Source organism: Neopelma chrysocephalum, unplaced genomic scaffold, assembly GCF_003984885.1.
Source record: "Neopelma chrysocephalum unplaced genomic scaffold, ASM398488v2 Primary Assembly neopelma1_23b, whole genome shotgun sequence".
In the NCBI taxonomy this organism is placed as follows: Eukaryota; Metazoa; Chordata; class Aves; order Passeriformes; family Pipridae; genus Neopelma; species Neopelma chrysocephalum.
The window spans coordinates 4,020,208-4,035,554 of NW_020897692.1; the positions used below are offsets into that span (position 1 = coordinate 4,020,208).

A 15,347-nucleotide genomic window follows, 5' to 3' on the forward strand; every position below is an offset into this window, starting at 1 on the left:
AACCATTGCAACATACTTTTGCAAGACAGTAGATTATATTTGGCAGTACTTAGACCATAAATTCTATTGTGTTGTTTCCATTATTTTTATATTTAAAGCCTTTTGGTGATGGAAGTCCTTGTTAGCTAAGGTCGGTGGCATTAGTAAGCAGGTGAATTTGGTGTAAATTGGTAGAATTTGGTGTAAATTGGTAGAAGCCATTTGTTGAAAGTATGGAGATACCTCACGGAGGTGACATCCAGCTGTTATGAGCTCACTCTCTCTCCTTGTCTAGCATAAATGCTAGACTCTACAGCACTGGGCTGTGGAAAGGTATTACAAAAAGACCAATCTTTAAGGACTTTCCACTTCTGTGTAGAAAGGGAGAGACTCATATTTTCGTATTCATGTATTGCCCAACATTTTGAACTGTAGCTGCTTGCCTGGGAAAAGGTTGGTTAGACTAAGCCTAATCCAAAATTATGTCTGAAATTCCTTCCTTCACTGTACAATCCCTTCCATTCCTGAAGCACCTTTCCCTTTCAGAAATCCTCTCCCTCTTACTCTGAAAATCATGTTGATGACACTTCTGTGGGAATGAGGAGACTGTTGTTCTGAGTAAAATGGAGTTTTTTCTTGGAAGACATTGAGTGGCCTGTCCTGTCCCAGAAGAGCTAATGTCTCCATCTGCAGGCATCATGCTTTCACATATCATTCTGCCACTGCTCAACTATTAGAATACGTGTGATCTCTTTGATCCTTCTTTTACGTGTGTCTCCTGTTGAAAGGATAAATTTAGGCGTCTACTTTCAGGGGAGGTTTGGGGCTGTGAATCCCTGAGACATCCAGATTTTTGGCATGCATGATGGCTTACCCATGATACTGAGAGGTAGCTCTCATGAGGTTTCCTTTCTGTGGAAGTTACAGTGTGGGCAGTAACTTTTGCATGTGCTAGTTTTCTTCCATTATTGATTGCAGAGAATGCCTTGGCATGTATCAGACACTGCATACATAAGTACTAAATCCAACCACACAGATATAGCAGCCAAGAACTGAAATCCTATCCCTGCCTCATCTTTGACTGGACTTCAGCTTCTCCAAACAATTTTAGGTTTCTGTCTCTTTCCAGGGAGATAGACTAGTTCAGGTCTGGAACGACACTGGTCATCAGGCTAGATAGAAATTTAGCATTATGATAATGAATAGCTAGGTCATACAGATGCAAGGAAACTATCATATTGATTTGCCATGTGTTGCACAGGGATCATCATCTCTCATTTGTTGATATTTCATACTAGTTAGCTTGTACATGGGCTCTGCTCAGGTGAAACTAGTACTTGGGCAGTGAGAACTAGGTGCAGCCCAGAGTAAAGCTATGCCACAGTCCAGGGCACTGTAAATTGCCTCATGAATCTCTTGATCTGGAGACCTTCTTCCTGGTGCTGACCAAAAAAATGTCAGTAGAGATAGAGCCAATATAAATGTAACCTGAGGTTTTAAATACCTATGCACCTAAATGCCATTTTTCTACCATTTGCCTTTAACTTTTAATAAATTCATGTCAATCATTTTTACTAATTCAGAGGCTTTCTTGTCTTCAAAATAGTAAAAAGATCCTATCAGAGTCAAAAATTCTTCCTTTTGGAAAGGATTTGTCCTCAGAGTTCCTTTTTGCTAAATTCTTTTCTCACGCATTCCATGCATTATGAGGACTTCAAAGGGCAGGTCCAAAAAAACTAATAGAAACGAGATTTAGCTTAGTTAATACCTTCCCTTCATGTAAAATTAGTTCCTAGGACACTTTACTAGAGACAGAAAAAAACATTCTGTCCCTCCATCAGATTGCTTCCTCTAGCTCTTTTTGTTTGCTAAGCCTCAGATATTATGGCTATTAATTATGTCAGATCCTCTTCTCAGTTTATTATAAGACATCTGCTCCCATTTTGTCCAGTTAGGTGACAGGGATGTATGGCATGCTATGATGTATTAATAACACTCTTCTCTTGAATGAGTATCTTCTCTTTGATTCACACTGTTAAATAATCTAATCCATGTGCTGGAATGACAGATAATACTTTGGAATCAACTGTAAGAATACTGGTTGGTATGGCAGGAGGACATTCCTCTGCTAGTTTGTTTTTCTTGAGTATTAGTGTTACATTGGCTTGTCTCAATGTCTATAATAAATTGTTTTTCTCTGAGGAATTTTCAAATAATTTCGTTAAGAGATTGCTATCCATGTGTAAAATAATTTCCATTCAGTCCTGGCCTACATCCATTAGTGATAAAGCTATATCGTTTAGACATTTCATATGACTAGCCTGTCACTAAACATATGGTAAAATCCACATCTTATTCTTTCCTGTTCTTTTTTAAGCTCTGGGGGTTTTTTTGTTGTTTCTTTTTGGGGGGGGGAAAGGAGGTGTTGGTATTTTCTTTTTTGGCAACAGAAGTAACAAGCATTATCTTCAGTTGCCTAATACATAATGACTGAGACAGTCAGTTAAAATGTTTTACGAGATTCTTCAGCAATAATTAGAGCTTCTGATAGCATCAGTTAGGCTAAAGGAGAGTCTACTTTATTAGCTTACATGCTAGAATGTACCTACCTTGTGTATGCTTTTTTAATGAAGCAGAGGTTAAATTGACCACACCCATTCCACCTTTGTCCTGTTTCTATGTTTTAAACAGTTATCTACATCTTCTCTCAGTACTTAATTTTATACCCTAATACCCATCTGAAAAACTGCACCTCATTCATTTATTTCCTTTGTTTCCAATACTGAAATTGTCAACTATAACCCTGTGGCTCATTGAGATCCAACATGAAACACAACCACATTTCCTTCATGTTAGAGGTGTTTGCTTGGGAATTTTTTAGTTTATTGATGTTTTTACCTACCCAGTCAATGAGAATTTTTATTAAGTAGTGGTATATACATGGCAATGAAAATGATAGTGTAATTTGCCTCTATTACTTCCTGATATCAGGATTCTGCTGCACTGCAAATTTCATATCTGTTGTTATTATTTGTTTGACAGAATCAAAAACATGCCAGGTGCTTTGCAAAACAGAGAACAAGAAAAATCCCTTTCCAGAAGAGATGACAGCCTGAATAGAAATGACATAATGGCAGGAGACAAAGGAAGCAGAAAGGGGAAGCAAAACAAGAGTTATAACCATAAGATCATGAGATTGGTTTGGAGGCACAGTGAACGCTATGAGGCATTTTTTTAAAGCGCATAAGGACTGTAGTTGGGATTAGAGAATGGAAATGTAGAAAAGAAGCATGGAAAGGAATGGAGAAGAAGGGAGGAACAGACTGGCAACAGAAGGAAGAGTAAACAGAGGTGTATGGGAGAGGCCAGAACACACACCTGACAAACTGAGGATTATGACTAATGACAAGAAGGAAAGACCACATCTGAAGAGCATGATGATTTCAGGAGGATGGTGAAGCAGGACATGGCGATGCTGCTAGGGAGAGAAGAGCCAGCAAAGCTGCCCTGGAAGCCTGCCCTGGAAGCTCCTCATGCTAACATAACCCTGCTTCCCCATCTTCTTTCTAGCTCCCCTCTTATACACAAAATATGTATATAGAAGAGCAAAGGAGAAGGAGAAGCAGCTAAATAAATCCTTTCCAAAGATCCTGCTGGGGAAGAAGTTTAAGCTGGGATGATACAGATTTGCTCCTACTGATGCTGCTCGTGATAGCAAGAGGCAGAGAGCATTCATTCTGTTAGCCATTCTCATGCAGCCAAATCAATGGGAGTCTTTGCCTCTGCTTACTAATAGGCCTTGTTGAGAAATAATCAGCAAAATTATAATACTTCAGCCAGTCCAGGACATTTTAAAATGTCCTTTTATTCTAGGACAGAAAGAAGCAGAAATTATAACATTCACAGAGAAGTGGAAACAGGGAAGAAAAATACTTGAGCAGTTTGTTTTTAAAGCTGAAAATAATCATTTCACTTTCACAGAAAAATATAAGGCTAATTTTGCTTATTGTAAAAGAAGTACATTTTATAACTCTTCGTGAAAATTTCTGGTACATCTGGGAATTATTTTAATTATGTAGGACTGGTTGTTCTATTTTCTTTTTTTTTTCTAGAAAATTGTTGTTTCTAGAAGGGAACTGGGAAATTGCCATGTTCAGTCTGTCAGACATTTTAAAATACTCTGATTTCCAAAATAAGAATTCTTCAGGAGTAAGAAAGCTGCAATGTGGCCAGTCTAATCCCTTCCTCACTTCCTTCTCCTCTGCTTTGGTGATCAGACATGTCTAATTATTAGTCTGCAAAGAGCAAAACCAGTTTCTGTGTCTCCCTGAGAAAAGGCATTTTGCCAACTGTTTGAAAAATTTTTAACTGGATCTGCTTACAGGAAGTCACTCTTTTTGCTGCAGATTATTTCTCCACTTAAATCGTCCTCAAACCTCTTCCATTTTGCCTGGAAAAGTTTATCAGAAAGCACACTGGAAAGGCTCAGATCTTTCTGTCTCCAGTGAAACTGTTTTGGAACATAGTTATAGCTTAGCCGATGTACTGGTATGACAGTTGAGAGACTACTGCTGTTAATGGAGTACTCTATTACCTTGGCATATATAGACACTTTTCACTTGATACTTCTGACTGCAAAGTATTGATGTTTAGGGTATTATAGGTACTTGTGTATTATATTTTTTCTTATAAGTTTTAGAGGACAGCACTGGATAAATTCTTCTTCTTCTTCTTCTTCAGGGTAACACAGCTTTGCATGAGTCATTCATCTTGAGTGTACACTAGAGTGATATGAAGTTGGTTGTTGTGACACCTTATCAATATAACTCCCATTTTTAGTCTCTTTAGCAGTGGAATGATATAAGTATTGCCTAGTAGAGACAATGGCCTCATTTAAGAATATCTTGATGACTCTGGATAGGATTCAAATAATTTGTCTGAGTGCGGAGGAGACAAGTGTAAGTCATAACTGAAATATTACCAAAAATCCTTAACTGGTTGGGTTGTCCATCATTTGCTTGAAGATTTTGGTAAATGGTGGTTTACTGGATTCTCAAATGGCAGCAATGGTCAAGCACTTTTTTAAAAATTGTTTTCAATTTGAACTTTGTTTAAGTTAATTAAACTCTTCTCATCTCAGGGTACCATTTTAGCATTTAGTAGAGGTTTACAAGACCTTCTCTGTCAGTGTAGAAACCTCAGCTACTAAAGAACATACCAGGTATAGAGTCAACACAATCTCAGCAGTGCTTCAAGAATCAGGCCCACTTCAGTAATTTCTCTCCACTGTTATTAAAATAATACTGGATTTAAATCATATAGCCATGATGTCAACTTTACAAAAATCTGCTCTGTCTAGATTATTTTTCAATCAAATGTAGCTCAAAGTTTTATAGCAACTGACATATCATTAAAAAAATGAGATTGCAAAGTAATGTCATAGTACCTCCCCATAATACAGAATTTTTTTATATATAATTTTTACATATTTGAAAGAACACCATTAACTCAGTTGCATACACCTTTTTGCAATAATAGACTCAGCATAAAGCAATATCAAAACACAGTTAATGTTTCTACTAATTTTATTTAGCCAAGATACAGATTTTGCATAATTTTGCCAGTGGTATGATAGCAGATCTGGAGGTTATGTATACCTATCTTTTGGCTCTGAGAGAGAATTCAGCTGTGTGGCACCTTCCCACCCTCTGCTACCAAAAAAAAAAACAAAAAACAAAACAAAACAAAAAAATTCAATTAAGAAATGTAGCATAACCTCTGAAAACTGCAGTCTGACCTACCTTCTGAGTTCAGACCGGATGCATGATTTGGGAAGGAATTTAATACCAGCTACCTCAGTAGCCTCATGGGAAGCGGTTGAAAAAGAGAAAAAGAGAGTATTATAATGTATCCTGAGAATAGAGGGCAGCATGGTTATTTTGCCTATATTTTTTCTTTTAATCTTGCCTATGCTTTAACTCACAATCCTTCCCTATTGTTGTCTGTCAGCTTTTTCGAGAAGACACTTGGTTTTGTGTAGCTACACCGACTCAAGTCCACATAACTCTATGTATCTGGCAGGTGTTTGACTTGGTAGGGGTACAGTTCTGTTGGACTGTGAGGCCTCCACTGTCCCCTGCAGATTAGGGACACCTTCAGCTGTTGAATTCCAGACATCTTCAGGGCTCTATATCCAATATGTACAGTTCAAATGCTTCCTAAATCAGGGGAGTGCACTATGACGAATAGTTTGAATTTGTCCTATATCCTGTGAATTTACTTACTGCTTCTGTCAATCTTTCTCTCTCTGTCTTGCCCTTCTTTCTCCTGAAGTAGAGTGGCCAGGGCTGCATGAATTATTCAACATAAGAGTGTATGATGTATTTATACAGTGATATAGCGATACAGTGTATTTATAGATATGTTTTCTATTTTGTTTACAGTTTCTTTCCTAATCATCCAAATATCCTGTTTCACATTTTTACTTGACACTGAGTGCTTGACTTGATGTTTTCAGAGAGATGTCTAATATAATTCCTTATTTTTTTCTTCTCAAGCAATAGTTAATTTGTAGTCTCTGCCTGTGTATGTATAGTTAGATTTATTTTCCCCTTGTTCAGTTCTTTCTATTTTATCAAATTTCATCCCCCCTTCATCGCTGAGAGCATTCAAAATTGTGAAATAATTTTCCAGTTCTTTACAGGCAGCCTCTGATTTAACTTTTAAAACCATTTTGTATCAATTTCACATCTGAGAGTTCTTAGATATCACATTTCCCTTTACTACTAATAAAAGTACTTTTGCTTAAATCATTTGTTTAATTTCATGCCTCAGTCCAGGAATCTTTGCATGCACTTAAGTGCCCGGTGGCTGAAATTTATTTCTGTGTTTTTCAGGATGGGGGAGGAAGGACTCCAAGCTACTGTCATTTATGTTTTATAAATTGGTGACCTTTAAAGTAGACTTTAGACCTTCTTATTGCCTCCTGGTTCTGACAGAGTGGTTATACAACCTCCAGAGTGAAAAATTGCTAAGGGCTAGATCCATAAAGTGCATCTAGGAATGCCTTTAGCCTCTTAGGCGTCCTGCCTCCTTGCAAAAGCTATAAACACAGACTAATCACATCCCTCTAAACTGAAAGAGAAAACCTGACTGTTTAGCAACAACCTCCACTAGCTCTGGCATGTTGAGCAGGGAATAGTCTGAGTAAACAGAAGAAACAGCCAGATGGTGGAAATTAAAGGAATGAATGGTGTACTGATACTGGTATATTTTTCAACACTGCTTAATTCATGGGACTGTAAGGTGCTGTGAAGTGGGAATTCCAGCATCTCTCCTGCAGTAGCTGTTCCTCTTGTTTATCTCACTATTTCCTGCAGTGCGCTCTAGCATTAAAGTACACCTCTGAGGTCACAATCCCTCTCTTTCTATCCCAGTAAACGTTGAATTTTCAGGGTTAGGCAACAACTGAGTGAACTTCAGGGAACTACCCCGTCAGCGTGAGCATTCAAAGCTGCATTTAGCCACTTCTGTTTCAGTGCAGATCTAAGCTGGGGTCTGTGTTACAATACTCATGAAAGCAGTGACAAACTTGCTTGTGTAAAAAGCAATCACTCTATGTATCCCATATCTTAACTTCACCCAAATGGCATTCTAGTAATTCTACAAAACCCATTCTCTGTCTACACAAGTACTATGCCATGACCTCATGTGAATACTGAGAGTATGTAGACAGGTGAGTAGACCCTATGAATTATAAATATTCATAAGACACCAGAAATCTTTCTTAGTGGGGAAAAGGAGCAGACGGCATAAGTGAACAATGACTGACACTTGGTTTTTCTCAAACTGAGTTGTATCTTGAATATTTGAGAGAAGGAATTAAGAGTGCATTTATTTATTTCTGGTTTAGACACACCTCCACTTGCATATATTTAAAAAAATCAAAACAATACAAAAAAAAAACCCGCATCACAAATATGTAGTACTTTTTTTTCTTGTAATTATGAAAGTAATTCCATCAAAAGCTACAGCTATACTCATCTGGCCAGTGACAAAAGTGAACTAGCTGTCACAGGAGGTCTCCCCTGAGCCTCCTTTTCTCCAGGCTAAACAATTCCAGCTCCCTCAGCTGCTCCTCGTAATAATTGTGCTCTAGACTCTTAACCAGCTTTGCTGCCTTTCTCTGGACCCACTTCAGCTCCTCAATGTCCTTCATGTTGTAAGGGAGCCAGAACTGAATACAATACTCGAGGTGCAGCCTCTCCAGTGCTGAGTACGGGGGTACAATCACTGCCCTCATCCTTCTGGTCCCAATATTTTTGATAAAAGCCGAGATGCCATTGGCTTTCTTGGCCACCTGTTTGTTCATGTTCAGCTGGCTGTCAGCTAGCACCCCCAGATCCTTTTCCTCTGGGCTGCTTTCTAGCTGCCCTCATCCAGTAGCACTATATGGGGTTGTTGTGACCCAAGTGCAGGAGCTGTCACTTCACCATGTTGAACTTCATGCAGTTGGCCTTGACCAATTGATCCAGCCTGTCCAGATCCCTCTATGGAGCCTTCCTGTTCTCCAGCAGATCAACACTCCTGCCCAACTTTATGTCATCTGTAAAGTGACAGAGGTTACACCTGATTTCCTCATCCAGATCATTAATAAAGATTAAACAGAACAGGCCTCAACACTGAGCTCTGGTGACTGGCTGCCACTAGTGTATGGCCAGTCTTCGCGAACGAAGATTTTGGGAAAGGTGTTTTACTTTTCAAGCCTGCGCAATGGATTTTTTAGGTGAGACACAGCGTGCGCTGAACTGAGCCCACCCTTTAATCCTAAGGTTCATCTGCCAGGGCCAAGCGAGCTTGTACAATGGCAGTGAGGTCCTCAGGACGTAGGTTTTGTTTAGAGTGACCTTCTCATAGATGGATGCCCTTACAGGGCTGACGAGCTCCATCTGCTGGGGGGAATTCCCTGACCGGGGATCGAACCCGGGCCTCGGCGGTGAGAGCGCCGCATCCTAACCACTAGACCACCAGGGGGCCCAGGCTGCCACTAGTGACTGGCTGCCAATAGAACTTAACTCCATTCACCATCACTTTCTGGGTCCAGCCATCCAGATATTTTTTACCCTGCAAACACCTGTCTACACCATGAGCAGCTAGTTTCTCCCAGAAAATGCTGTGGGAAATTTTGTCAAAGGTTTTAATAAAGTCAAGGTAGGCACAATCCACAGCCTTTCCCTCCTCTACTAAGTAGGTCACCTTGTCATAAAAAGAAATCAGGTTGGTCAAGCAGGACCTGCCTTTACAAACCTGTGCTGACTGAGCCTGATCTCCTGGTTGTCTTGCATGTGCAGAGTGATGGCACTCAAGACAATCTGACCCATGACCTTCCCCAGCACCAAGGTCAGGCTGATGGGCCTGTAGTACCCCCCAAAAGTCCTTCTTTTGACCCTTCTTGTAGCTGGGCGTCACATTTGTTAATCTCCAGTCATTTGGGACTTCCCTGGTGAGCCAGCACTGTTGAAAAATGATGGAAAGCAGCTCAGTAAGCTCTTCTGCCGGCTCCCTCAGTACACTCAGGTGGATCCTATCTAGACCCCATGGGCTTGTGTGCACCTAAATTGGGTAGAAGGTCACTGAAAATTTTGCCTTGGATTATGGGGGCTTCATTCTGCTCCCATACATGTCTTTCAGTTCAGAGGGCTGGGTACCAAGAGAACAACTGGTCTTACTATTAAAGACTGAGGCAAAGAAGGCATTATCATTATTTTTTTAATGTTTTAATAGTTATTAAAGTTGTAATTATTACTATTATTAAGACTGAGGCATTACCTCAGACCCGTACTCATCCTTTGTCACTGTACTCCCTCACACATTCAATAAAGGATAGAAATTCTCCTTATCCCCCTTTTTGTAGCTAATGTATTTATAGAAAGTATTTTATATTGTAGACTGCAATGAGATCTCCCCTCAGCCTCTTCTTCTCAAGGCTGAACAGACAAGTGACCTCAGCCACTCCTTATATGGCTTCCCCTCAAAGCCCTTCACTACCTTTGTTGTCCTCCTTTGGACACTTTCTAATTAAGCTTAATATCTTTGTGGTGACAAAAACTGCACACAATATTCAAGCCGAGGCTGCCCCAGTGAAGAGCAGAGCGGGACAATCCCCTCACTCAACCAGCTGGTGATGCTGATGCCCCCCAGGACATGGTTGACCCTCCTGGCTGCCAGGGCACTGCTGACTCAGATTCAACTTGCCATCGGGCAGGACCCCCAGGTCCCTTTCCATGGCACTGCTTTCCAGCACCTCATTCCCCCATCTGTATGTACATTCAGGGTTGCCCCATCCCAGGTGCAGAATCCAGCACTTTCCCTTGTTGGACTTCATATGGTTGGTGATTGCTCAGTCCCCTAATTTGTCGAGGTCTCCCTACAGGGTCTCCCTACCTTTACGTCCTCTGCTAACTTGCTTAGTATCCCTTCGAGTCCTGCATTCAAGTAATTTATGAAGATGTTGAAGAGCACAGGGCCTAAGATTCCCTGTGGAATCCCACTAGTGACAGGTCACCACTCTGATGTTGATGTTGTTGAGGGTAATTCACTATTACCCTCTGTCCCTGACCCATGAGCGAATTGCTCACCCACTGCACAATGTGTCTATCCAGCTGTGTGCTGGACATTTTGAACAGAAGGATCCTGTGAGAGACAGTATTGAAAGCTTTACTGAAATCCAAAAAATTACATCAACTAGCTTCCCTTGATGAACTAGGTGGGTTATCTTGTCATAAAAGGAAATCAGGTTGGATAAGTAGACTTTCCTCTCATGAAGCCGTACTGATTGGGACCAATGACAGCCCTGTCTTTCAAGTGTTTTTCAATACTTCCCAGAATAATCTTCTCCGTAACTTTACCAGGCACTGAAGAGAGAGAGTGACAGGCCTGTAGTTTCCAGGGCCCTCCTTCTTGCCCTTCTTGAAAATCGGGGCAATATTTGCCAGCTTCCCATCAGCTGAGACCTCTCCAGATTCCCAAGACCATTCAAAAATCATTGAGAGAGGCTTTGCAATGACATCAGCCAGCTCTTTGAGGATTCTTGGATAAATTCCATCAGGCTCCATAGACTTGTAGGGATCCAGCTGGAACAGCAGATCCCACATAATTTCAGGGTCGACTGGGCATTAATCATTCTCACAGTCACAGTCCTCTAGCTCAGGGCACTGAGATCTCCTTGGTCCATCATCCGTGTTGAAGACTGAGGCAAAGAAATGTTAAACATCTCTACCTTGTCTCTGTCCCTGTTTGTGAGGTGACCATCGTCATCCTGTAACAGACTGATGATATTTCTATACTGTCTATTGTCATTAATATTTTTTAAAAAACTTTTTTTATTGTCCATATTTCTGGCAGCTTCAACTCCAGTTGAGCTTTGGCCACACAGATTTTGTCCCTAGAGAGGCAAGCACTATTTCTGTATTCTTTCTGTGTTGCTTGACCTTGCTTCCACTGGGCACGCACCTTCCTTTTTTGCATTATTTCCAAGGAAAAGATTCCTGCTCAGCCAAACTGCCTGCTTGACTTCTGACATTTGGGAATTGCCTGCTCCTGTGCCCATGACCCCACTCCTTATTTCTGCAAGAACTGAAAACTCTATCATTTCATGATTGCTGTGCCCAAGACGGCCTCCAACCATCACACTACTCCTCAAGTTCTGCTCTTTTTGCAAACAACAGGTCCAGTGGGGCATTCCTTAGTTGGATCCCTCAGAAGTTGCATTAGGAAAGTACTCTAGGAACCTCCTAGACTGTCTCCTCTGTTGTGTTATATTTCCAGTAGTTATCTGGTAAATTGAAGTCCCTCATGAGAACTACAACCAGCAAATATGAGAGTTCTCCCAGCTACTTATAGTATAGTTTGTCCACCTCTTCATCCTGGTTGTGTGGTCTCTAACAGATTCCCACCATGACATCTTCCTTGTTGGCCTTTCCTCTGGCTCTTACTCATAAACACTCAAGCCTATCATCACCATCATTAAACTCTAGACAATCGAAACACTCCCTAAAATACAGGACTACTCCTGCTTGCTTATCCCTTCTGAAGAGATTGTTGCTAACCATTCCAGAAGTCAAGTTATGCGGTTCATCCAACTATGTTTCTGTTATAGCAATTATGCCATAGTTTCCCTGCTGCACCATGGCTTCCAGCTCTTCCTGTTTGTTGCTCATCCTGCATGCATTGGTGTAGATGAGTAGGCAGGGAATTCTCTCCAAATTAATATTACAAATGAACTTTTAACCAGTGGACAGCAACTGTAATCAAAGCTAAAATATCAAGGAAAACGAATTGAGATGGTCAGTTTGGAAGCAGGTTTTCTAATAAATGCAAGGAGTTGGTTATATGCTTCATTAAATATTTCAGCTAAGTAAGTGAAACTTAAGAGAAGATGCACTGTTGTCAATCATAATTAATACTAATTTGGACAAGAATATCTCAAACCCTACTGTAGTAGGTATTGATAACTGGAGCCAGCAGAAATTTCTTTAGGCAGTTCAAGATCTACAATTTTCTTATTATATTTATATTTATTCAAATTGTCAAGAATTTGCCAATTAATATGTAACAATATATGGAACACATTCTTTCTGAAAACTTCATGCTTTAGTGTTTTCTAATGTCTGTTGAAAACATGGTTTAAATTATAACTTCAACTTCTGACTTATAGAAACAATAGGCAAGGCTCATGGAAAATGAAGTGCAGACTTTTGTAGATGAAACAAATTAGGTTTAAAGCTAGTGCAACATATTAATATTGTATATCTCTGCCAAATAAAAATGTAGAAATTTTCACATTAGTCCATTCAGAATTGCATTTTATCTGTACAGTTATCAAAAATGTCATATTCATTTTGATGCCTGAATAGAAAATGAAGGATTTGGACATTTGTGTCATCACATTCTAATTATCACCAAACCTGTGCATAATTCCTTATGCAGAACTAGAAAAAATTATTGGATAAAAAACATAAAAAGGTCTTCCTCTAAGTTTACCAGAAATTTTCTCTATCTACCCATGGGTGCACGTGGATGTTCAAGCACACATGCACAAATAGATGTACAGAGTCCTGTCAAAAGGTCTTATCTTTGTCTCTCTACTCAGGAACTAAAGACATATTAAGAATTAAACAACTTTTTAAGGAAGACTTTGCCTTTGTGTGATATCTGAATCAAAATTTCACAGGAACCTTCATGTGTATAAAGATATAATTTTCTGAAATCCGACAAAAACAAGCACTGAGAGATGTAACCGCATTCTTGCTTGCCTGTGTGTCCATCTTTTGCTTTCATTTTGATAATATCTTTATTTTCCACCTCCTCACTTCCATGCTTTTGGACAAGGTTAAGAGAACTACCGACTAATTGCATTCCCACAAGGGACCTAAGAAATAACCTCAAAATTTTACAATGTGTAATTTAAAATAATTAAATAATCCTTCTGTCACCCTTGAAAATAGGGGCACTACTTTCTCCACTTCCTGCCCTCATACACATTTTATACTGAAGTATACCCCTAGGAAAAACCAGTGCAAAAGTTCTGAAACTCTCATTTTTTATTTTTTTTTATCATGATTACCAGGGGGAATGGAGTTGGTGGGGTGAATGTAACCAGGATTAAAATATCAGGTGCCATTAAGTGACATTAAATGTAATGAAATCTCAAGGTCAATTTAATTTCTTGTGTCTCCTTATCTCTCTGACACATAGTACTGTATCTCAGTAGCTGCCACCAACAGCTACCATCAGAACACTTGGCTAATTAGTAATCAGTCATGTCACTTGGTGTGATCTCATCCTGTCTGACTATTGAACTTGAGTGCAACAACAAAAAAGGAAATTGAAAACTTTTAGCAACTATGTGTTTAGTCCGTGTATTTTCAGCCCGCAGTTCAAGCTTTCATTATACTACACTCATAGGCATGTTTGAATTTGATGGTTTTGGTAGTTATTCATTTAGTAATGAAAAAGCATGACATTTAGCTACCAACAAAATAACCCCATCAAATGCTAAAAGATAAGATTTCTTAGCAATTCAACACCATTACGATAGGGGAAAAGCTTTTAAATAAAATTCCTACTCATATATCCTTTCTCATCAGTACCATTTCAGCATGGAGAGTACCCATTATAGCTGAATGAAACCAGAGAACATCTCATTGCTGGGACCTGATCCAGAAAAGAGCTTAAGTACGCACAGACTATAACGACAAGAATATCCCATCAAAGTTACTATATGATGACCCACAGGATTAAAATTACACAGAAATGTAGATGTTTTTCTGGATTAGAGTCTAAGGCATGAGGCATTTAAGATCAGCCTTTCATGTAGCAAAAATATTTACAAATCTTTTTAAGAGATGACATATAAATAAAAATTACTATCTTGCCTTTGACTGCTAGACTCAGGACAACTTCATATGTGAAAATCCTGCACATTAGATGATCACTTTGTTCCCAAACTAAGCAGCTGTTTGAAGTGGCAATCCTAAAGTGCTAATCTCTGCTACCAATAAACAAAAGTAAATCATGGCAGAAAACTCGTTTATGTGCAGTAATCTCCAGAGGATTAGCATTTCAAGGGATCAGATTTCCTAAAACTCCTCTTTCCTGATAACAGCCTCTGCTGTGAGGTGACACACCAATAGGCATAAATTATCTAGAGCTGCAGATAAGCAGAGGCCATTTGGGGGTTCGAAGTGCAATATAAATAGATGCAAAACAGTAGGGGAACTGGTGCTCATCACAAACCTCAGAAGGATTAGCAGTTCAAGCTCTGATTTCCTTGCTGTTGTTAGCTGTGATTTATTATCAGACAGTGACTGAGGGTCTGTCTTATCTGTGATAATTTAATGGCTTAATGGCAGTCCCTTTGTCTGGGGGTCATAATTAAGCTTGTTTGATCCGTTTCCTAACAAGCACCTCGCCTGCATTTTTAGCTATGCCTATTTGTTCTCTGTGTGTAGCAGCATTTTTGTTAATTAGTATTAACAATATTATTGTTAACAATTACTGGTAATGATAACAATCTCTTAAAAGGATAGCATTTATCTGGAGGAAAAACACAAGTAAAAATAGATGCAAGACTTTTAATTTAAATACATTTATAGGAGATATTAACTGCAGTCTCAGCATCTTTTTGATTTGTTGGATTCAAAACTAACTCATATACATAACTGAATAAAATAATTTTAAGTTGAATCATTTTTCTCTGGTACAAAATTAACATTAATTTGAAAGCTGACTCCTATCTTACAGTGCATTTACTGTCTCTCTCTATCATCCTACTAATTAGCTATTTCTTTCACTCTCATGGGAACTTT

The 15,347-nt window shown here is 39.3% G+C and overlaps 1 protein-coding gene and 1 non-coding gene across 4 annotated transcripts in view; one reads left to right on the plus strand and one right to left on the minus strand.

Moving 5' to 3' along the window:
* Window positions 1-6,788, plus strand: part of EPHA7 (EPH receptor A7) — a 167,991-nt gene extending 161,203 nt beyond the window's left edge. For all 3 annotated transcript variants that reach the window (XM_027694972.1, XM_027695008.1, XM_027694982.1), the window contains one exon: window positions 3,022-6,788. In XM_027694972.1, coding sequence (XP_027550773.1) covers window positions 3,022-3,217 — 196 coding nt within the window. In that variant the 3' untranslated portion in view covers window positions 3,218-6,788. The remainder of the gene's footprint in view (window positions 1-3,021) is intronic.
* Window positions 6,789-8,940: 2,152 nt separating this feature from the next.
* On the minus strand, window positions 8,941-9,012 carry TRNAE-CUC. Its single transcript has one exon. It is a non-coding gene; the product is annotated as a tRNA-Glu (tRNA).
* Window positions 9,013-15,347: the final 6,335 nt, after the last annotated feature.